General features: G+C 38.9%; 1 protein-coding gene across 16 annotated transcripts in view; it reads right to left on the bottom strand.

Annotated features, from left to right (window-relative positions):
- Positions 1 to 25533, bottom strand: part of mbnl1 (muscleblind-like splicing regulator 1) — a 139614-nt gene that overhangs the window by 39015 nt on the left and 75066 nt on the right. For all 16 annotated transcript variants that reach the window (XM_057857372.1, XM_057857370.1, XM_057857371.1 and 13 more), the window contains one exon: positions 1551 to 1721. In XM_057857372.1, coding sequence (XP_057713355.1) covers positions 1551 to 1721 — 171 coding nt within the window. The remainder of the gene's footprint in view (positions 1 to 1550; positions 1722 to 25533) is intronic.

Below are 25533 nucleotides of genomic sequence, written 5' to 3'. Positions count from 1 at the left end.
TTTGTTGAAATCTCTCTTCAATTCTTCTTTTTTCGTCCACATTTAGGAAGGTTAGCGACAGTGCCATGGGCTTTACACTTATTGATGGCACTGCGCACGGTAGACAAAGGAACATTCAAATCTTTGGAGCTCAACTTGTAGCCTTGAGATTGCCCATGCTTCCTCACAATTTTGCTTCTCAAGTCCCCAGACAGTTCTTTGGTCTTCTTTCTTTTCTCCATGCTCAATGTGGTACACACAAGGACACAGGACAGAGGTTGTGTCAACTTTAATCCATTTTAACTGGCTGCAAGTGTGATTTAGTTATTGTCACCGCCTGTTATGTGCCACAGGTAAGTAACAGGTGCTGTTAATTACACAAATTAGAGAAGCATCACATGATTTTTCAAAGGGTGCCAATACTTTTGTCTGGCCCAATTTTGGAGTTTTGTGTAAAATGATAATGATTTTTTTTTCATTCTCTTTTGTGTTTTTTCATTGCAAGCAAAATAAATGACAATATTACTACCAAAGCATTTGTAATTGCAATAATTTTCTGGGAGAAATTGAGCAATATCTGACAGAATTGCAGAGGTGCCGGTATTTTTGGCCATCACTGTGTAATCGCAAACATTATACACTCTCGTGTATTATACAGCCCCCAAAATCACCCCTCAAAAAATACTTTGGTGTCCACATACTATATGTAATGTGAATATGTAATGTGTCATGTCTGTATAGGGTTGCCAACTCTCTGGGAAAAAAAGTTTGAAATTGAATTTTTGGGGGATTTCTTTTAATTATTATTGATAATTAGAATATTACCATAATTTTACCCAAACCTGAATCAATTAGGTACATATTTGGGTGATATACACACATGGAAAAACAGAAAATACCAGCAATGTAATTTTAATACAAAATATACTAGAACAAAATTAACATCTATCCTGCTTAATTATAAAAAACAGTAATACATTTTTTTCATTCAACGTTCTGAGCTTTTTGTGTATATTTTTGGCCATTTTTTTAAAACCAAGTCGAAACATAAACTCTGATGTAAACTTTATTATTATTTTTAATTTACGTGTCCCCCTCAGCAATAACATTTTTGCAGATCACTCCCCCCAAAAATGTGGAAATACAAATGAAATTGACAGAACACAAAAAAAATCACAAGTAGTGAAAATAAAGTACACAGAGAAGAACGAGAAAACAAATTATCATCATTTTGAACAGCCTTTTTACTCGCGCTCTTATGTCGTCTTCCGTTTTCATCATGGCAACCAACAGTACCTCGACCAATGAGATGAGTGAGATCTCATATTGTCATTGTTCCGTCAGCTCACTGACCAATAAGCAGGAGAGGCGGGGGAGTGTTTCCCTACATAATCTTGTAAAGCCCCATACCAGTATTCGTTCATTCTACAAATAAGACACTATTTTCGAGTTGCATGATAATATGGGACAAAGCGTGTCCCTTGAAAGTTCAAAACATGGCGCATATTTTTGTTTCTAAATACAGGACGATTCTGTTTTTCAAAGGATGGTATGTGTGTATGACTCCCTACCATAGGCGGTAGCTGCGTGGCAGGCATCATGGCATTAGCGAGCTGCATCTGCTGGGCTAACATGACCATGTTCTTCTGCTGTATCAAGTTGTTCCTGCCATTGATCTCCAGCTGGTTCTTTAAGTGTGGTGGAGGGTGCAGATATTTGCAGTTTTCTCTGGAACAGCGCCCCTGAAAGAGAAAAAACAAGATTTTCCCTAAATTTTATCCTTTGTGTCCCCCCTATAAACCGTTCCTGTTCACTGCATTCTCCTAAAATATACAGTTACAAAACCTGTTTATGTCATTTAGAGGCACTAAGACATTTTGCAATTGGTGGTGCATACAGTATCCCTAATAGATAGTAATTGGTCAGTCATTCAATGAGACTTGTTCGATGAACATCGTGACTGAGTGGAGCCAGCTTTACGGTAATGAATATAAACCAAAAATAATATACATATTTATGTATATATATGGTGGAAAACACAGACAAGACAGAAAAAGCAGTTTCTGCTCTTGCACTCCTTCTTATAAGAAACCGCTGTATTTTAAGCCAAAACAACTATTGTGTTTGATAGAACTACTGTATATGTCTATATGCTGCCATAGCAGATTCATGGCGCATTAAGCCCCCGAACTATTTTTAATTTGTCGGTTTTACCCTGAAAACCCCCGTTTATAGACATCGCGCAACCGCTTTTGTTTTAACCCAGCCATAAAACGAAGGTAATTTATTATAAATATTATTCAAAATGTCTATGATTTTTAGCTTAGAATCATTAATTGATGTCTAATATCTCGTTTTAAAAAAAATAAAAAGACTTTAAAAAAATTATTCACTCGCATATCTTAAACTTTTAAACAAATTTTGTCACAATGAAAAAAATGGTGTCTGTAAAAAGTCACGGATATCTACCTCATAACTCTCGCTTTATTGTAGTTTTTTTTGTTACTGTCGCATTTTCTCCGATATGTTAGATGATCAATAATCGAGCCAAACAAAGAAAAATTTGAAAAAAAACATTTAAAGTGGTAAAAATATAAAAAAGAATATCTCGACCACTCCTTGATGTCTGCGATTTCTGCATCGCGACCCTTGTTATATTACCATGTCTCACCCATAAAATCCCCCCAAAATCCAGCTGTGGCCATTCACAGCTGTGTTTTGACACTCAGTGATACATGCTACATGGAGTTTTTGGATCGAAACAAGGTAAGTACGCGATAATATCTCGTTAAAGTCATGGCGTCTGTAATTCTGCTCTTGCGTGCTCTCACCTCCAGATAGGGTTTTGCTGTTTGAAAAACATTTTTTTTTTCAAAAAATGCCCTCCTGTTCAAAATTTTTCTTCCCCCAGAAAATTGATATTTTAAACTTTCTAATGATGTATCACATATGCATATCGGACAATTAAAAAGAACACAAAAATCTGGAGAAATATCAAGGGTTGACGGAAGAGTTGGAGAAAATGTGGGGAGTGAAGGCAACAATGGTGCCATCAGTGATCGGGACACTAGGGGCAGTAACCACAAAGCTGGGTGCATGGCTCCAACAGATACCAGGAACAACGTCCGACGTCTCCGTTCAGAAGAGCGCAGTCCTAGGGACAGCTAAGATTCTGCGCAGGACCCTGAAGCTCCCAGGCCTCTGGTAGAGGACCCGAGCTTGAAAGGACAGACCATACATTCATTCATTCATATACATATAGGTGTTTAACAAGGTAATTACTTGTTAGAACAAAGACGTGTCCCTTTGCGCTGACGTGAGGAGCAGTGTCGTCGAGTGAAAACTCTGCATGTCATAGATTTGGCCTGAAAGCTTAGTTGAGTTTAAATATATCTGCTAAAACTATACATGTTCAAGAAAAACAATCGGGGTTAAGAGAATGTTTAATCTTATTGCAGGGGTCTATACAGATATATTTTTTTTAACGTGATGCTAAATAGTCGTTAGCACGAAGCTAGCGCTAATCGCTAGGAGTGGGTAATTGCTAGGCTAGCAGATACCCGTTGTACTTAATATAGCCACATTGTGAATGTGAAATGTGAATGTTTGATCAACATGTTCCGTCGTTTACCTGCAGATACAATATACAGTGGGGAGAACAAGTATTTGATACACTGCCAATGGGAAAACCCATTGGCAGTGTATCAAATACTTGTTTTCCCCACTGTATGTAATGCCTGAATTGGTTGTGCAATTACATGATGCAAATATGGAGTAATACAAGTATTTATTTAAATTGAGCAGAATGGAATAGAAATGGCATAGTGATTCTACATTCTACACTGTGTGTGTAGATTGTTCTTTTTTCTTTCCTATTTTTTCATATTGTACTCAAAGTACAGATACACAAAAATCTCTTATGTACACATTCCACCCCTACCCAAAGATCACCTCCTGTCAAATATGTACAATAAGGTACAGTGGTACCTCTACAGACAAATTTAAATAGTTCCAGGACCTGGTTTTACATCGTAATGGTCGTATGTCGATTATAATTCCATTAATCCATTCCACAGCCCAAAACGCTATGCTAAATCCTTCATAAATACTGCAAGTACAATCACAAATAGCAACAATTATACATAGCAAAGGTAATTATTATATTTTTCGTACCATGCATACATTTCGAAATGTGAAAAAAAAATCAAAGGGAGAAATTAGCCGCTACTGCATTGGCATCATAGTTCAATATTTACGTAAAATAAATCCTAACTGCAGGGTTTTTGCTTTTAACCAAGAATCGAGACTGTTTTACGTACATATCTATAAAGAATTCGGGGATTTAAGCATTTATTCACAAGAATTTTCACCTCAAAATCTCTGTTTACATAATGCGGCCGCTAGCTACAGTCACTAACAGACTAGCATTGTACTTCGACATATTTACTTAAAATGAATGCTAACTGCACGTTTTTTTTTTTTTTTTTTTGCTTTTAACCAAGAATTGAGACGTTTTTCGTCCATATCTATAAAGAATTCAGGGATTTAAGCATTTATTCACAAGAAGGTTTTTTTTTTTTGCTTTTAACCAAGAATTGAGACGTTTTTTCATCCATATCTATAAAGAATTCAGGGATTTAAGCATTTATTCACAAGAATTTTCACCGGAAAAGCTCTGTTTGCATTAGGCGCCTGTTAGCTACATTCACTAACAGACTAGCATTGTCCTTCGACATATTTACGTAAAATAAATGCTACCTGCACTTTTTTTTTTTGCTTTTAACCAAGAATCGAGACTGTTTTATGTCCATATCTATCAAGCATTCGGGGATTTAAGCATTTATTCACAAGAATTTTCAACGAAAAAAGCTCTTTGTCTGTGATTCCACTCAGTCAGCTTTGACAGCCTCGCCAACAATGCAGGACCCCTGTTTATCAGCCCCGCGCCTCGTCAGTACATTATGAAGTCTATGGCTTCATGTTTGTACAGCAATAGAGCCTCTCACCCTCCCTCCTGCTAGGCAGTGCTAAGCTTAGTAGCTCTACGATCAAAGGCACAAATGTGTCAATCGTTGTTAAACTTGCATAAGTATGCTGTGGCAACTCATGGTATCAGTGAGAGGCTGTTCTTAGCAGTGTGAGTGTCAAAGGGAGAGTAGATTCCAAAAAAATTAAAATTCGGTATCGGATCGGGACTCTATATCAGCAGATTCTCAAAATTAGGTGACTTGGACTCGGGTGTAAAAATATGCGATCGAAACATCCCTAATCAATACATATATATTAAGAAAAGAACAATTAAAAGATGACCAACCAAGACTGAATCCCCCAGAGTGCCCCAGTTGCCTTTTAGAAGATTCCGTCCTGACCTTTCAACGCATACGTTTTTGTTATTCCAAATGCAAATACCGTAATTTTCGGACTATAAACCACAATTTTTTATTCCCTCATTTGGAATCCTGCGGTTTATAAGCCAGTGCGACTTATCTGTTGATTTATTTGGGTTAATGGGTAACACTTTATTCGACAGCATCATCAGCATTATCATGGGCATTAATTAATGTTTATGACAGATAACATTAAGTGTCATCTGACAAGTTATGTCACTAACTCCATTTACGTCCAGCTCGGATCTTTTACATCTTTACGTGCTAACTGCACATTTTTTTGCTTTTAACCAAAAATCGAGACTGTTTTACGTCCATATCTATAAAGAATTTGGGGATTTGAGCATTTATTCACAAGAATTTTCATCAGAAAAGCTCTGTTTACATACGGCGGCTGCTAACTACAGTACATTCACTAACAGACTAGCATTGTACTTCGACATATTTACGAGAGAAATGCTAACAGCTAGTTTTTTTTTTGCTTTTAACCAAGAATCGAGACTGTTTTACGTCCATATCTGTAAAAAAAAATCAGGGATTTAAGCATTATTCACAAGAATTTTCAACAAAAAAAGTCTGTGATACCACTCGGTCAGCTTTGACGGCCTCGCAAACAATGCAGGCCCCCTATTTATCGGCCCCATGCCCCGTGTCCCGTCAATACATTTTGAAGTCTATGCACAAGACTGTAATACCTGTCACTACCAGTGGGGGCATGCTTGTGAGTATTTGATGGCCTCAGGAGGTCAGAGCTGATGCTTATCATGCGACTCTCTTGGCATCCAGCTTTTTCTGACCCTACAAATATTTTACTCATGTGATAATAACATATAATATAATATAAACCATCATCAAAGGGATGCGCTTTTAAGCATCTGAATAATTATCTAATATGTGGTACAGATTGCGCCATGTTAATTATACCAGTAGTTTGGGAAGATGGGTCCAAAAAAACAAAAGCCATTAATGCATGTACTCAGGGTCATGCAACAGGTGGCCTGAGCACACACGACACATCACATGACGTAAAGGCAAACACAGATAAACAACTACACAGGCCAGCAGGCCTGGTTGACCTCTCTGAGCAGCCCCCACTGGGAGACATCTCAGTACCCTATAATGACTTCACTCTCCTTCACTTTCACTCATACTGGATTACTCGACAGGTGCAAGGGTGAGAGGCGCGAGGTCAGGGCCAAGAGGTGTACTTAGATTGCAGCGGGGCTTTTCGAAGATATTTAGCCTTGTCCACTTAGTAGGAAGTTGCTGTCTGAAATTGTTATTGGATCTCTTCAAGACTGGGATGCACAAGTATATTTATAGTGATACACACTTGTCCCTTGAGTTACGAAGGACTCAATTCACATGTTTTTAGAGATAGAAGCTGTAGTTGTGCCCAACTTTCAAGGAAATTTGACGTACAAATTCAGTGTGCTGGCCGTCGCGTATTCAGTCAACATGGGGTGGAGAATGCATGGTGAAAAGTGTTAAGTTAATGATTCAATACCTCGGCATGCGTGAATTGAAGGTCCTTTAACAGCAGTTGTTTTCACACTGTCATTTGGCTGTGTTCATTTCATTCGTGTCTTCTGTATACAGCATTGTTGTTTCTGGCACCCCTTTTAATTTTTGTCTTAGTCTTTTGGTCGAAAATGATTATTAGGTCTTAGTCATGTATTAGTCATTTCAAAATGTGTTCGTATCTGTCTAGTTTTAGTCGACAAAATCTCACAAATTTTATCTAATAATAATAATAACCCCAACAACTACTACTACTGTGTCTTATAATGCGGTGCGCCCTATATATGAAAACAGTTTTAAAATAAGCCATTCATTGAAAGTGCGTCTTATAGTGCGTAAAATACGGTACTCAAAATGTTTTTGTCTGTAAAATTCAAACGTTTTCCTCCAAAAATAAATACAAAAATTTCAAATGAACATAGACAGACGAGCACATATTGTAGCGTCTACAAGGACAGCGCCAACTTGGATGGATTTCTTTGGCTATGCTTAGAGTCTAGCCAGAGCCATTTGACGAACACATTCCAAGGTGATGACTCTGCTGGCTATAATTAGCCTCCCTTAGACGACATTAAAGAGCGTCTAATATTTGCTATTTCGCCAACTATCTCTCTTCTAGACTTAAACTGACTAGAAAAATCAAGTGGCTCTGCTTTAGACTGGCCAGTGTTTTAAGAAGATGCTCGCCATTATGAAACTAATGGTAAAGCTAACGCGACAAGTTACATTTAGTGTCTGACGATCACTGAGCACAGACCTTTAAAGGCTAAAGCAGCATTTCATGTTCTCCCTTGCCAAGTTAAGGAAACAAATCTTACAGTGTTTGCAAACAAGAAAGATGGAGTGCAGCTTAACTTGAAACACACCCTAAACTCCAGTGATGAAAGTGTGCAAGCGGCGCAGCACATCTCACATGACACATGACATGACCCAAACACAGGTCCAATGCAAGCTGACATACTCCACATACAATATGAAAATGTCACGCATGGTGAACATATGACAGGAACTGTCACATTTCTGTCTAGTCAGACCTAAAACTGGCATTAGTTTCATTATATTTGAGTCTTCCAAGCCACGTTTTTGCTTGTCATCGTTGTGAAAAAAATGTTCATTATCGTCATTGTGGACAAACAACACTAGAATACAGTATACCCGGGTGAAAGTGGGCCGGACCGGTCCGGTACACTGTACCGGTAAAAGAATCGCAGCTGGAACTGGCCGGAATGGTGCTTCAATCCCGAAAATATGATGACAACTTTAAAAAAAAACATGTTAAATAAAAACCTGCAAGGCTGACACACACACACACATCTCCAAGAAGAAAACAATCTACTAAAGTCAGATTTAATTACTCAACTAATTATATCATGCATATAACGTTGCTTAAGAGTCGGTGGGGACAATTTGAGCCTCCTGAAAAGTTAGTAGTGTTATGTCCCTACCGTCCCTATGCAAACCTACGCCCTTGCTTGAATCAGTTTGAACCAGATTGAATCTTTTCTTATCAACTCAGACTTGTAGTCTGGATGAGTCATTAAGAATTTAGAGGGGTTAAAAATAAAATGAATTTGAGATTCCTTGCCACAAAGTGGCAGCAAGAGTGCAAGCAGAAGGGTAGAGTAAAAGTGAAAAGTACAGAAAACAAACGTAAGGGTGGCATGCAGTGAGGGCGATGAGGGCTGAATGACAGAGTGTATATGTGTGTTTGTTTGTGTAGCAGACAGATCAAATTGCATTCACCCTGTATGACCCTTCAAACTGACAACCAGATTCACTGTTGTGACACTCGTATAATTCTTTATAAAAACGAGCTTTGCTGATAACCATTTCAAAAGCAAAATAAACCTCTTATGTCCCGTTCACTGGCGGAAACATCTGCATTAGTGGAGGTGATGCAGCCATATTAACTCAGCTGGGCTGCGTCGGAGAAATGTTAGTACTTGCACATTGCGGGTCACCGCACACGCTGAGAGGGAAAGTGTTAGTTATTCAAAGGAGGAGATGCAGGATGATTAAAAGATAAGGAAGTCAACCCTTCGACCATTTTTGGGACTAGTCGTCTGATGGTGACATCAACAGCCTCGAGCCATGGCTAGAGACGGTAGCCACAGCAACAGGGCAGCCAGACACTCTCAAAAAAACAGTGCTTCCCCGAATGTTTTTGATAACTGGGTTGAACAGGAGCTTGACAAAGAAAACACTGACAAACTGCCTGCAGTAATGACTGCTCCTTGACTATAAGGCCTCCTGACATCAACCCTTTGGTCCTGTGTTCCTTTTCAATTGCAGTGTTGTTCACGCAAACATTATAAACCAGAAACTGCTCATGTCTTAATGGAATTACTTATCGACCCAGATATAAAGGTCATAATTAGAGTATGCAGATAAAAAGCTGGATATTGTCTGGAAGCCCAAATAGAGCAGCATGTTGTTGAAGTTGAGAAAACGGGAAAAAGTCCTCATAGAATTAACTAGTTTGGTTTCAATTTATGCCGGGAAGAAAAAAGGCAATAGTAAAGTTCTTTGACCAGGAAGAATGAACCAACCGAATTGAATCATACCATTTATTTACCTCCTCATTTTCTCACTTCTCTATTATTATATATAAATGTATATACAGTATACAGTGGTACGTCTACATACAAAGGTAATTCGTTCCAGGACAGTGTTTGAAGTCGAAATGGTCGTATGTTGAGCAGGATTTCCCCATACGTATACATTATAATTCCATCAATTCATTCCACAGCCTTGAAATCTAAACTAAATCCTTAATAAATACTGACGGTACTACTACAAATGTCCATTACACAGAGCAAAACAAATAAATTATTAATAAAAAACAGAATAATAAAATAATAATAATTCGTGTAATAATGTAACAAATCGGGTTCTAATGTGGTGGACGTTTTTTGCTGTACCTGAACGCAACGCGTCGCTGACGCGATAGAGAGAGGGAGAGGTGCGGTTGAGATTTATTTTCTTTTTTAATGTTCTGTTGAGAACATCGTCAACTGAGGCGAACAGTAGGCATGTTATGTTGCACAAGTTCTGAAATAAATTATAAAAACCTGATGAAGCTGGCGATTTCTTTGGCGATGTTACCACAATAATAATTGTCACCTTTACTTATAAAGACTGGCCAGTAGAGCCAGTTCACGGATGCGCACCCCAACCCTCATATTTTTCCATCATTTCCATCTGCATTTCAACGGTAAGCGTCACCTTTCCCTTGTTCCACCACCTGCAATAACCTTTTTGGAATCTGTGTTAATTTCTCTCCCAAGAAAATCTGCCGTGCGTCCGTCTGCGGCGCTGTCATATCATTGTATTTCGAGCAAGTTGTCGGATGTAGAAACAAATGGCGAGTCAAATTTTACGTCGGATGTCGAAAAGATCGCGTGTCAAAGCGATCGTATGTCGAGGTACCACTGTACTGTGTTTATATATACAGTATATAATATATATTTTTCAAATACCCAACTATATTGTTTCATGTTTAAAATACAGGTTGAGAAAAAAATAATGCAACTTAGCCCTTTATGAATAGCTAAATCAGGAAAGATATGTGTTTAATGGCATTTAGATAGCCAAGCTCATTTTCACTGACACCAGGGGCGTCACTAGACCTAATACAATACTGGGGCACAGCTGGGTACTGGCGAGCGAGCAATTTTATTTTATTTATTTATTTATTTATTTTCAGAAATAGCGCTTTAAATGTATATAATCATACCAAAATACATGTTTCTATGAAAAAGTGTCAGGGTGTTTTTTTGGTTTTGTTTCCAGCCATCAGTATTCATCAGTATCCCCACTCCTCACGAACTTCCATCTCTCCTTCATCTCTTCCTGCACTCTGCTGCGCTACTATATCTGGGGAGAAATAGGGATATATCACTGTAACTGTGATGCAATTAATACATGTTCCTCAACCAGTAGGTTGTCACCTAAAAAGTTTATGCTGCCTAGGCGGGTTACCTAGCCTACCTCTCTCATTCCTCCTTGCGGATTTATCCTTGCTTTAAGCAAATAACTTTATAAAATCCATTTGCAAGAGTAATGCTGTTTGAGTCAAATAGAAATAAAGATAAAATATCTTGGTACAGATTACATGGACTGCAGTAACATAAAATTCTTGTAAAACAGCTGCAAATTAAGAGCACACATACAAAATTGTTAGAGGTTATATCCCAGAAATAGGCAATTAATTAATATTAATATTGGGGCACGTTAATTTGTGCCTGATCCTGTGGGGACAGGATCCAACACCTCTTGATTTTGGCCTCCCTGTGTTCCGGGACTTATTTGGGCAGATCCGGCACCTCTCGTGTATAGAAAATAATAATAATATAAAAATGTTTCTTTAAAAAGTATAAAAGAAAATAACAATATGCATAAATTTATTTACAAAACAAATTCCAAGAATTGCATGTTGTTTATAAAAATTGAACGTCATTTGACGTCTAGGCAAGTGGGCATTTGCGTGTTGTTTTCAGCACCATTTTCTGCGTATGTTCCGGGACCCTTACCTGTCTCGTCATCTCTGCACTGTCATAGGTACTTTGCATTCCGGCACCTTATGATTTACAAATTAAGCACTGGGCACGTGCCCCAGTGAAATATGTTCAGCGACGCCCATGCTGACAACACCCAAGTTTGACTTCCTAATCAAAAAATCATTCAAATAAAACACGTCAGTTAACTAAAAGGTCTCAAAAACAGGCAACAAAATGTCACGATCCATAGAAATTGAAAACAGAGGAGTGCTAAAGTTGTGCAGAGATAGCCGGGTAAATGGGAATGAGGGCTTCAGGAGCCCTGTCTATCCTATCCTTGTGTTGTTGACAAAGTAGTTTGCACATTGAATCAAATCAATTGAGAACTTTTTAAGATTGTTGGCTTTGGGTCGCGCTTAACATTGTGCTAGCACTGTATCAGAATTGCTGTGGGCTCCTGTAAGAGTTGCCTTGACTTCAATGAGGCTAATCCAGTTCAGTGTTATCATATAGACAGGGGTCTGTGTCTCCTGGTGAGATCAGACTTGCGCAATCCAGGCCAAACAGGGATGCTTATGTGGCTGGCTACTGTGCGGCTTGACTGATGTAAGTAGTAAAAACACGACCCGCCCTGATCATGAACTCGTCCGACTCTCCTTGTTACACACCCTTGGTTTAGACACTGTGCGAGGTTGGAACAAACAATGAAGTGAGGTAAAAAGAATGCTGGGTGGGGCTGTGTCCCATCCTTTTGGAGAGGAGAGGAGGCATGCGGCAAGTGGTATGCATGAGTACAGATGCACTTTGCTTCACCTAGCCATCTAAACAACATACTCCCACGGCAAAAACAGAAATATTCTAGGAAAAGAGAAAAATAGCAAGTCAGTTATTCAATACTGCTGATGTGCTCTCATGGAACATTTTGCATCAGTTTTGCTTGCTCTGTAACACTCAAAGACTAAGGTTTGCGTCAGACATTATTTAATAATACTGCTAACGTTATTTTAATTAAATATTATTTGCACTCACTTATACTCCTACTTACTTCATATATGACCCTATTTTCCGCACTGTAAGGCGTACCTAAAATCCTCCAATTTTCTCAAAAGCCTAAAATGCGCCTTATAGTCCGATGCGCCTTATACTGTATACGGATAGATAGTTCATCATGGCATGACGCAGCTTCATCTAGTTGATACATAATGCAACGCCAATCACTACTACTACTGCGCCTTATCATGCAGTGCGCCCTATATACAGTATGAAAACAGTTTTAAAAATAGGCCATCCATTGAAGGTGCGCTTTATAGTTCGATGTGCCTTATAGTGCGGAAAATACGGTAAATTAAGTAGCTAAATTGGCCAAGTAGTTCTGCTTCCCAAAACTGTTTATAGTTAGTAATAACCAATGTATGTTTAGTTATAAAACATCTGTGATTAAAAAAAAAAACTAATAAATTATTTTCACATTATCTCATCACACTGAGTTACCACTCACAATTTTGTAGATGAATCATTGAATCTGCACTGGAAATCAATGAACAAATGACAGATGTACAAAGTTTTGGGAGGCAGAGTTATACGTCAGGCTAGCTGAAATATCAACAACCTATAGGGCAGATGAGTGATGATCACAATTTTTGTAAAAAGTCTCTTCAGAAGAGTGGAATCTATAAGATTAAAAAGGCGGATATTTATCAGGTGGGTCTATGAGGACCAGTGAGAGGCAATAACCTACGTGTATCATCATGTTTACATATTATTAAAATTAGGATCATGTTCACAGTGAACTGGAATGTTTGATGGTCTGTTGTTTAGTAAGAATGGTTTGGATCACGTTCTGTGAGGCTCTACTGTTCTACATCCCGCGTTCCAGTGACTTCTGTCCAAACATACACGGAGATGAAAGCGCTTTCTCCTTTTCGCGCACACTGTGAATGAAGCTTTGTGTTGCCGGCCAGCAGCAACCACTCAAATGCACACACCCAGTGGTTGGTCTTTGTTCAGCATGCCCTTACATAAATGCAGCAGAAAAAATATTGTTAAAAAAAATGTATATTGCGGAAAACACACACAAGGCCTAAAAAGCAGTTTCTGCCCTTGCACCCCTCTTTAAAATAAATGGCTGTATTTTAAGCCAAAAAACTTTTGATAGACCAATATGTCTATATGCTGCCATAGCAGTTTCATGGCACATTAAGCCCCCGAACTATTTTTAATTTGTCTGTTTTACCTTGAAGGCCCCCCAATTACAGACACCGCGCAACCGCTTTTGTTTCAACCCAGTCATAAAAAGAAGGTAAGTAATTATATTTATTATTCGAAATGTCTATCATTTGTAGCTTAGAATCATTAATTGATGTCTAATATTTAGTTTAAAAAAATGACTTTATAAAATGATTCACTCTTTTAAACTAATTACCTCACAATGAAAAAAATAGTGTCTGTAAATAAGTCACTGATATATACCTCACAACTATCACTTAATTGTATTTTATTCTGTTACTATTGCATTTTTTGCTATATTTTAGATGATAAATAATCGATCCAAACTAAGGAAAAAACAGAAAAAAAAAATAAAATTAAAGAGTAAACATTTAAAAAAGAAAATCTCGACCACTCCTTGATGAATGCGATTCCTGCATTGCGACCCTTGTTATATTACCGTGTTCCACCCATAAAATCCCCAAAGAGTCCGGCTGTGGCCATTCACATCTTTGTCTTGACACTCAGTGAGACATACTAGACGGAATTTTTGGATCGAAACAAGGTAAGTACACGATAAAATCTTGTTAAAATTTGTGTTGCAGCGATGCCATTTTTTGGCCCTGTTACCGATACCGATACATGGCTGTGCAGTATTGGCCGATACAGATACCGTTCCAATACCACTCCATTTGAAAAAAAAAAAACATATATATATATATCCTGTTTGTATAAAGAGCTACATACTTGGATGCGACATCATAGCTACCATGGCTTTGTCAGGCTGCTGCTTACCTTTGTGAAACAGAAAAAACTCTAATACAAAGTCAATTCAGTAGATTTTTTATTGCACACCTTGGTATGGGTGACAAATAATAATAATAATTGATCACAGCATCCTGTCTCTCTATGATACACCTCTCCACATACACATTTTATATTTATTTAGATTTTATACTTTTTACTTGCAAGTCACTTTTGAGATTTTAACTGATCCTGCACTGTAAAGGGAGATGCTCCACTATTTAATTGTACAACTGTATAATGACAAAAAAGAGCTATTCTATTCCATTCTATTCTAAGTGGGGGCACACTTGCACTTGCTCAGGCAAAGAAGAGCACGCTCAAACGCCGGAAGAAGATGCTCAGATAAGTAGTATCTGAGCGAGTGAGCGAGCTGGTGAGAAAACACAACTGCGAGCCTACGTGCATTTTGGATGCTTGTAAAATATCTACGGAGGCAACACCTGTATGTACTGTATCGTCTTTTATAATGTTGTGTGTTTCCACTCGCGATCGGACACTTGAAGCCACTTGTGTAGTTGTTTGGATGATGTGCGGACACTAGCGAACGCATGCTAACCATTTGTGATTGTCATAACTTTTAAACGAATCAAGTCACCATGAAAAATGTTGCGTCTGTAAATAGGTCAAGGATATCTACTTCATAAGTATTGCTTTAGTGGATTTTTTTTACCGTCCCATTTTTCCGATATTTTAGATGATAATAAAAAAATGATCCAAACAATTAAAATTTTAAAGAAAAAATTGGGGGGAAAATATTTTGTATAAGAAAATCTCGACCACTTGTTTTGTCTGCGATTTTTGTCTCGCGCTACATGTGAAATAACCGTTTTTAACATATAAAAGCCAAATGAAGCCCAGTTGTGTCCATTCACAGCTGTGTCTTTTCACTCAGTGATAAATGTTACACGGAGTTTGGGGATCGAAACAAGGTAAGTATGCATTAATATCTAGTTAAAATGAGTGTTTCTTTGACATGCCAGGAAAAAAAACGTACGTTGCAGTCGAATGCGAGTGGGAGAAGAAGTACCGATATAGCAGGCTAACTGACTAGCGTCCTATCCATTTTTTTTACCTGTCTTGCCATTTACATTGCTTATTATGGGATGATATCGATGTATTAGATACATCTGATGCTGAAATTATAAAGTCTAGGTCCCAGGCTTCTAGGCTAAACACAATAGATCGATGACTAGATAGATCGATCTTTTTATTGGGAATTCTCCATTCACATTATTACCAGCATTACACTTTTCAAAAGTCATCATGCCACATAGATCTACACAGTGGAGTAGAGAAATGAGGCAGAATGACGCAGATAAATATGAGATGCTGAGGGATGCTATTATAGATGGGGGGAGGACAGTGTGGTCAGGCAGGCCCACATCTTTATGACAGATGACATCAAACGCGACACAAGGTGGTCAACGAGTTTACGACACAACCTGTGAAGAATGAGCACAAAAAATGGCAGTGAAAAGGCTGACAATGTGGAGTAATGCTGCTGCGAGTCAGTACAAGGTAGGTTTTGTTTATCAGACTTCATAGGTTTATTATGGAGAGTCTTCATTGAATGTTGTCATTCATCATTTCTATTGCTTCAATCCATCAGAATAAATCAATACTTCATGACTTGAAAAGTCATGAGGTCACAAAGCTCAACGTTGCTTCTATGGCTCTGAGCACGGCAAAGGGGAGTGTGTTCGAGAGATTGGTTTCCTCTCCCAGACCCTCAGAAGAGCCGTGTACTCTGGACATGGTTGAGTATCACGGCACGGCCCTGAGATAACAGGTATCTTTTTTTCATACAAGTCGATGTGTCCTTTCACCCAACGACTATGAAATGACAAGGTTACTTGAAGTGTTTGTTCTTTATTATGTTCTATAATGTTTTTTTTTTATAACTCACCCAATTTGACCTACTTTCCAGGTGTCCAAAAATGCCCTTGTTTTCCGCATACTTTCAAATCGATAGTGTATAGAACGTCTTTCACCATTTTCACAAAGTAAATAGCGGAATAAATCAAAACTCATATTTCATTGCATAACTATTCAACATCCATATTGTTGACAGCAATAATCTTTGAAAATCCTGTCTAGGACCATGCACTTAAATAACTTCTGACTTGAGCTTATAGTTCAAAATCAACTGCATACTTGCTTTGACGTAAAAACCAATAGCAGAAATGTGGGGATTTTGCAATGGAAGGTGGTGGAGGAAGGCCAAATCCCAGTGCTTTACAGGGACTACACTGAGCAACTGTTTCTAAAAAAGAGTGAAAAGGCGACCCGAGCCAACTGGGTTTCTTGTTGCCATTGCATCTCTATTTCAGACCATGCACAACACACTTATATCCTTGTGATTATGTGCAGAGCACACACTGATGCTCACTGGTCAGGGAGCTGATATGTGATCAACAGGGTTTATGAAGACCGGGAAGGGCAGGAGTTGTTAATCTAAGATAATAGTTAGTTTGCCCCTAGTGACGCATTACCACCCTGCCCGAACAATGGCACAGAGGATTGTGGGTGGGAGTTTAGTTGCAACACAAAAATATGTGCAAGAATTGTAAATATTGGTGTAGATGGATTTCAACATTTTGATAGCGAGCACAATTAGTCCTCATTTATGTTTGTTCTCAACGAGGCACCTTAAATCATGCAATAAGCGTACCGCGCGAATGCTATTTTTAGACCGCGACGTCACCATCGTAACCGGAAGGGGGTCAACATAGAAGTGCGCTTGCATCTGACTTCTCTTTAGAGCCTGATTTGTTCGCAATGTGTCCATTTGTGTCCCCCGCATACACATTGAAGAGAGAATAAGTATCTGATTGGCACTTTGCACTTGCACTTGATCAAAAACAAATACTAATGTTTGCACTATTTTGAAATCAGCAATGAATATAGTGGTGCAATAAATGCATTTTTTCTCATAATTTCAGTTGCAGTTGTTCTTATTTTTCACAGAATGTTTGTTTGGAAAACAATGACATTTGCCACGTTTACATGGAGCCAAATATTCCAATTACAATCGGAATATTTGTTCAAACTGAATAAATGTGTTCCATATAAACACCTCATTCGGAATGAACAGGCCCAAATCGAATGGAATTTCATTCCGATTCACAGGGGTGGAATATTCCTTTTCCCAAACCGATTACAAGTAAAATTATATCATGTAAACAGGGAAGCGGAATGGTGTCTGGTTGCGTTCTTTCTGCACATGCTCCGTACTGACGTGGTGACGTCACTTGGTGACGTAAGTAACGTCACTTGCAACATGGCTTCCAAGCACACGCACAGCGCACCCACACAACTTTTTAAATGAACGGCGTGTCATTCTGAAGTTTTGTTTCCACTCGAAAAGTTAAAACAGCAGCTGATCTGACGATCGATCTCCATGTTTTGCAACGTGACACTTTGTTTTGATTAATCTGCGCATGTCAGACGGCAGTTGTCAAACGTCCTTTCGGAATAAAGGCAGACACATGTAAACGCTGGATCGGAATAGATGAAGTGACATGTAAACAGCTGATGTGAAATTTCCATTCGGAATTATTTGAATCGGTATGAATAAAAGTCAGCATGTAAACGTGGCTATTGTTACATTTAGCAGTATTAAAGAATGCGGAGGGGCACAACAATACAATTACCCATAATGTAAGTCCAAGACTTTATATATCAGAATCGGTTTGATATCGGTATAGGATTTTTGGAGTTGGACGATATCAGGTTATCGGTTAAAAAGTAATTATCGGACAACTCTACTAATTACTAAAACTATTTAAAAGGTGCGTCTCCATACTTAATCCTGTCTTGTGTGTCTCAGGAGCGAGAGTCGAACAGACCATGTTATTTGTGTACAGACAAACAGCAAGAGTTATTCACACCCAACAGAGTGTTGTTTTGAAGAAACGCCTCAGGTCAGATGTCATGTCAACAGAGCACTCCATCCGAAGTAAGACCACTATGGATTTCTTTCTATTTACTAGCCACCCCTTTGCACTACGTTTTTTTGGGTGACACGTGTTGTACCTTCTGTGAATTTCCTAATGTTTTTAAATTGTTGTTTTGACTTGGATGAGTTGGGGTTGGTCACTTTTAGGCTGCCTATCCTAATCGGATACTTCTATTGTGCATAATTCCATTTGATATAATACAAATTGTTAGATTACCATTAACTAAGGCTGCAACAACTTATCGATAAAATCGATTAATAAATTAGTTGTTAACGAATTTGATAATAATTTTAGCTGGCAGCTATCAGCAGTGCCGTTTGGGTCTCTGCGTGTGATGGGAGGCTGTGCGCGCCAGTGATTAGAGTAAGAGAGAGAGAGTTCACTGCTAGTTTGCTACATTCAGGTTGGGTTGCTGAATCACTAACTTTATCAATAATTTTATGAAATGTCGAGAGTTAGATTGTCTTTTGTGTTGTTAGATCCAGTGTGCCTCTGTCAGAAATGAGTAAATGAAGCCAATTGTATATTTTTTGTTGATGAGACGTTACTAACGATTAGCGGTGATGCTAATCAGTGTCTTAAATGTCCGTTTGTATTGTGTTTTGGAGAATCATATTAGCATTTGACTTATTGTTAGAATGTAAAGTTATCTCATTTCGTTTTCTAATGAAACCACACACATAAACCCATTCATATAACCGCTTAGTCACCTTTCAACACAAACTCCCATTCAAACTGTAAATTGTCATACAAGAGAGTGTGCTTTGATATTGTAATTTGTTTTCATTTATGAACAACTGTTTGATAAAGAAAACTGATTCATTACGGTCTGCCTCCTCCGTACTCAATTATGTTGTTTAGTTTGTTTAGAGAACATAAATTCATTGACACAATTTATATCAGTGCTTTGCCCACAAAATAAAAAAAATGTCAATTAGCAGCACTTTTTTTTTAAATGTGAATGAACAGGACTTTTGTCTAATTTGTGTACTGAGAAATTGTTTTTATGTTTTAGTGTTTCACTCAGAATCTTTATTAAAAACCTTGAAACAAGTTTTATGTACTTAAAACAGTTCAGTTGTAGACCACAGGTAATTCAGGAAGCTAGTTGTATTTAGTTCATTTTGTCTACACTTATAGATTAGTAGAATTTCTCTTTTATCCAAGACAATTGTTTTAGGTTGTTTTATTTACCTGACATGTTTCGGCGACTTCTACCACCTTCAACAGAGACTTCATAAGCTTGCTCGTCATTGCTGCTTGTCGCCAGACCAACACTTTCGGCATACCCGTCAGTCACGTCCAGCATTCAGGTATTTCTTTTATTATATCACACCCGGCTAATTTGACTTCTTGTTCCATCTCAGAATTCCCCGTGCCTGATCCCGAGCTGTACCGTCGCCTGATGGACCGCCAGTCAACTATTGACAGCTACAACCGGGCGTGCAAGTGCGCTGCTCCAACCCTCGTGCGAAATTAAATAAACGTTGCACACTACTAGCACAGTTATTCTCTTTGTCTGCTTCGGGGTCCACTTCCCAGCACACACTAAAATTGTCGCTGAAATGTTGTGAACAAAGACGCGATCAAGGATCCGGGGAGAAGTTCTTCCACTTGACTCACACAAAAGATGTCCAAATCCTTCAAGAAGAAGAGTTTTTTGGGCCATTCTTAAGCGTTGCGTGTCTTCGTGTGAGCAGTTCATTGCTACACATCGAGATGACGTATCTCGCGAGTAAAACCCAGAAAATGATTGCAATACATAGCGGGGATAGCATGGTATTCGTATGGAGTGCTGGCGAGGTTTTAGCGAAATTACGTTATCAGGTAGGAGCTGGCAGCGAGGCACGTCCCTTGTTGCTAAGGTGTTGCTATGGCAGTAACTGAAAAACTACGCTGTCAATTAAAAAAAAAAAAAAAAAAAAAAAGGGGTAATGTGAGTTTTGAGACAGCGAATGATTCATTCGGGCCAATTTCACTGCGTAAAACGCTCATCCGAAAAGCTCTTCAGCTGCCCTTTTAGCTAAATTGTGTAGATAATTGAAAAAGTGGCATTTATTTGATGAATCGATTAATCGTTTAATTAACCGTCCGATTAATCGATGATCAAAATAATCGTGAGTTGCAGCTTTACATTTAACTATCTTGACCGTTTCCTAATTTCAAATTTATCATAATCCCATCAACTAGAGAGGAGTCAAAAACAGCCTTGATAAAAAGTTTCAGATTGTATGAGGCAAAAAGACACACAATGGTACGAAACATGCTGCTGCGAAACTGCTGACTTTTGACCAAACGTACTCTTTTGCCCGAACATGTCAACTTTTTTTATCCTGTCCTGGGTGTTTGGCGGGGTTGTATAGGTATTCTTTTGTTATAAAACTGAATTTTCTATCCAGACGGAGGAGGCACACTTTCAGTATGTTAAAGTGATAGGGTATCTTTGAGAAAAACTTAAACTGAACTCAGTAAACCTTAAGTAAAATTTAAGTATTTCGAGGTATCTTTGAGTGAACTTCGAGTAAAATTTATAAGTATCTCGAGAACGAGTCGAGTGTCCTCTTTTTTGGGAATCAAAATATGGTCACCCCACTTTCTTATACTTATATACTATTTATACTTAACTTATATTTCTAACCCCTTCAAGTGGAAGATATTTCAGATTTCCATTGTACAGTGCCTATCTTTGATCCATGCACTCCTTTTCTAACTCAAATCTGCAGCTTCCATCTCAGCTCTGGGATGCCTGCATTGTAAAACGTGTTCACACACATGCTCTTCCAGCAGTGAATTTACAGAATCAATCCGGCACATATTACACTAATCTGATCTCAAAAACCCTAATCCTATCTGCAGCTCTAATCCCACTGTCAACTGGCCTAATCCTGTTTCTGTGTGTGATTATCCCTTCAGACTTGGAACCAGCAAATGCAGGATGTTTTCACCCCTACTTGAATCTATTAAAGATGCGAAAGCCAACAGCAGAGTAGGTGTAATTTAATTTGTTTCAGACACTGTTTTAAATTATGAGCAGACTTTAACCTGAAGTAAAACAAGAGGACACGTTAGGTGCTTCTCCTGGCACTTTCTTAAATGACTTGAGTTAAGCAGCCTAATTGGATTGCATAAAGAAATTATACATAGCAATACATCTTGTCAGAAATAACAGAATGGATAAGACGTATTTGCTGGTGCATTGCAGCATGGAGGCGTAGGTAGCATCAGCCGTCTCAATCAAAACGAAGAGCACACAAACTGACCACGAGGGGAATTTAAAGGATTCCATTCATACATCATCTGGAAAATGAATACGTGATGGAGATTAACCTTTAAGGGAGCAAGTTAGTGGCCCTAAGACAGGTTTAGAATAGATGTGTGCTTGTGCAGAAAACTGTCAAGCATGTAAATAAAGACCGCACCCAGAAATCCAGATGGATCCTGTACCGTAGTCAAAGCAGAAAAAAAGGCGCTTGGATCCAAAGTTGGAGACCATAAAAAAAGTTGCATCCCTCTGCTCCTCCCAACCACAAACTGAAGGCTAATGAGCAGGATGGCTAGAATTCCCGGAGGCCAAAACTAACGAAAGCACCTTTCTGGTGCTGGATTTGGATGGATCTATTTTCTTTATCCTGTTAAGTAAATTAAAGCGTAGCCCATCTGATTTTAGGTGAGACTGGCTGTTCGTCAGTTACAAGGCACATATGTATAGACAAACAAATGTCCACACTCTTCTTCACACCTATGAATGTGGGAGGAAGCCAAAGGAGCTGGAAAAAACACCCACACACTCAGAAGGACATAAAATTCCAGCCTAGAATTGTTTCCACTGTGAGGAAGACGTCCTAACTATCCTGCCATGCTGTTCCATTCTTTGTGTGTATTTAAAAAAAAAAAACAAATGACATACTCACTATACTCCTAATATTAACTGTCCTGACCTTGTTTAAGCAAAATATAATAAAATAAGTGCCTCTCAGGAGTCAATGGAGCCTGCGGCATCGAGCAAAACCTCACATGCAAATATACCAGATATGCAGATGAACTGTAAAATGGAACTGCCTTTTTCTTATTCAAACATTGTGTTCCCCAATTATTTGCGAAGCATAGGGACCAACCCTATTCACTTATAGAGCAGGTTCAAAGGCAGGTTTCACACGAGTGGCAGCCCAGTGTGAAAAGCGGCCCGCAGCAAGCACAAAATGGGAGGAGCCACGTAGGTTTACATTGACGCTGTCAGGAAGTGAAAAGCGGGTGGACTCCAGCAAGCATACTTACTATAGTCCCAAGTACCAATGCATTTTTCATCGTTGCACAAGAAAACCGTGATTTTTAAAGGGTTTTAGTAGTTTCAGTGAGAAGGTGAATCTTTTTTTTTTTTTTGTTATTCGTGAACTACATTTCGACTAGAGGTCGACCAATATGGGATTTTCAAATGCCGATACCTAAAAAAGATTTAGATTTCTGCTGATTGCCAATGTCCAAGCCCGATTTTGTAAGCTGATATTTGAGGCTTATATACTTTTTTTTTTTTAAAGCACGCAAATTATGAAAGGCAATTTAAGAAGTTACAGTTAATTAAAGTTAATTAAAAAATTGCATCAACACCTTCGAATTTACAATGATGACCTGAGACGTAAGGCCGACTTATGCTTCTGCGGCAGACCTACGCCGTCAAGGCAGACCTGATTTATGACCCTCCACCATAGCCTGACATGCAGCTCATCAGAATTCTGACTGGGCGTCACGTTCAACACGTGGTGATGTGACGCAAATGGGCTGTGATTGGTCCGCTCAGACTGTTGTTTCTGGTTCAGCGCGAAATCCCCACCATTTTCAACTAGTGTTGCACCGATACCATTTTTTGGCCCCGATACCGATACCTGGCTGTGCAGTATCGGCCGATACCGATACCATACCGATACCACCCCGATTATATATATATATATATATATATATATATATATATATTTTTTTTTTTTTTTTCTTAATTTTTATTTATTTTTTTCCAAAGAGCTACATAATTGGATGTGAAATCATTGCTATCAAGGCTTTGTCAGGCTGTTGCTTACCTTTGCAAAATAGGAAAAAGTACACTAAACCCTAGTAGACAATAGTTGAATAAACCTTCCGCTCTCAAAGGCCAAAATAGTGCTAAATTTGTGAAATTAATAAAACATGTATAATACTAGCCCAACAGTAAGAAAGTAAAAATAAATTCATAATAATAAACTCTGAATGAACTGAATAAACTTTTTTAGACCTCTCAAAGTTCAAACAGTGCAACTTTCATGAAATTATTGTCACATTCTGCTGCTGGTTAGATTGTGTTTTGTTGCTGGGCGTGGGGGCGCGGCACTTGAATCCAATGCAGGCTCATCAACGCAGCATTTAAGCACGGGTGATCTCAGAGAAGGCTGCCGAGATATTTGCCTTGCTGATCGCTATTTGACATCTGGCACAATAATCTCGCTACATTTGTTTGTTATGCCCCTGCATTGGGTTTTTCTGTTAGTGTGCTGCTCTCGTTTGTAACCGCTGCCTATCGTCTTAGTTTGTCCGTTGACCTGCTGTCACGGACTCCTTTTGTTATTTCTACTGTCCCGCGATCGCGTGTTATTTTTTGTTTGCAATCATTAAACCCTTTTATGTATCTCCCGCTTGTTGTCTGCTTCGAGGTTCAACCTTGTTTCCACATTTGCGCACGCTAACAATTATAAGTAATAATAATTGACCACAGCATCGCATCTCTCCTTTTTTTCGGGAGGTGGGAGTCCTTTATTTCTATTTCTGAAAGGTGGCAACAATACTTTGGAAACACTTCCCAAATTACTGTGGCAGTTCTTTCAGTAAAAGACAATAAAAGTAAAGTAGACGAAGTGAACTGACCAGAGATTGTCGCTCTGGTCCAGCGGCCTTCTTCCTCTGGATAGCAGTCCTGCTCTTGCAGGCTCAAACTCGTTGTGTTCGTTCACGTTTCGTCTTCAAATGTTTTATCAAGTTCGAGGTAGTGAAACTGGCCGATTTAACTCCACATCTCCAAACTTTCAGGCCGCAAATCTTGCATGCAGCCATTGATTTTAATCGACAGGATTTCTATTTGGAAATATTTCCCGACCGCCGCGGCGCCACCATATTTCCTGGTTTGTTTTTCGTCCATATGAAAAAGCCCCCTTTTGATTGGTCAGGAGTGGCTATTGGCCCGCTCTCATTGGTCTGGAGCAGGCCAATAGCGATAGCTGCTTGGTGTTCACGTGTCATCACACAACACAGAGACAGAGTGTAGTGAGCGCCAGGAGGAGAAAAAGGCTGTGGTCAAATGTTATAATAATGGACCGGTAAATGGTATCGGCGCCATCTTTGTTGGTACTCGCCGATACCGATACCACCATTTCGGGCCAGATCGGCGCCCCCTGCCGATACTAGTATCGGTATCGGTGCATCTTTATTTTCAACCATAGTTGTGCTACACGCAAAAATGGACCAAGCCTACGAGAGTATCACCGAAGAGATCCACAAGTATGACAACCTCTACAATGTCTCGTCAAGACAACTCCTCTGCTCAACACAACAACGGCAGAAAAAAGTGAAATCAAACCAGTAAAAAAAAGTTTGATATCTAGTCAAAGGCCCAACGCAAGATTGTGATGGCTGTTAGCTTGAATGGAAGTATTCTATTAAAGTTGTGGATAGCATGCTCCTTTCTTATGTATCTGTTCCTTTAAGACAAAGTTACTATGCAAAGTAATGATTAGCCTTAAAGTTTGGATCAAATTTCACAAGACAATATTTAACAAATTATCGTAGCAATGAAAAACACATACTTTAGTATGAACACGAAACCAAGTCTGAATCAAGGGAAGGGTAGTGCAATAAAAATGTTGACAGGTCCAGACACTGCCTTTTGATGAAGGAATGTGCTTATAAAAACAAAAACATTTGCACAGTCAGAGCAGCCGCATTGAAGAAGGATAAAATGAATCAGGTATAAACTGCGACTAGCACTTCGGTGACAAGCGGCAGCCGTGGCCATGCGCGAATGCCGTTTCACGCTGAGCAACGAGCGAGAAATAGGGGACACGGTTTTGACTGATGGTTCTAAACGCTCACATGAGGGGGAGGGACAGCTTGCACAAGTGTTGAGTAAATGAAGCTAATGCCCCAGAGCTCTACGCTCAC

This window comes from Corythoichthys intestinalis, chromosome 14, assembly GCF_030265065.1.
Source record: "Corythoichthys intestinalis isolate RoL2023-P3 chromosome 14, ASM3026506v1, whole genome shotgun sequence".
Classification (NCBI taxonomy): domain Eukaryota; kingdom Metazoa; phylum Chordata; class Actinopteri; order Syngnathiformes; family Syngnathidae; genus Corythoichthys; species Corythoichthys intestinalis.
The sequence above is the reverse complement of the archived record's forward strand: the minus strand, read 5'-3'. Positions and strand labels throughout refer to the sequence as shown.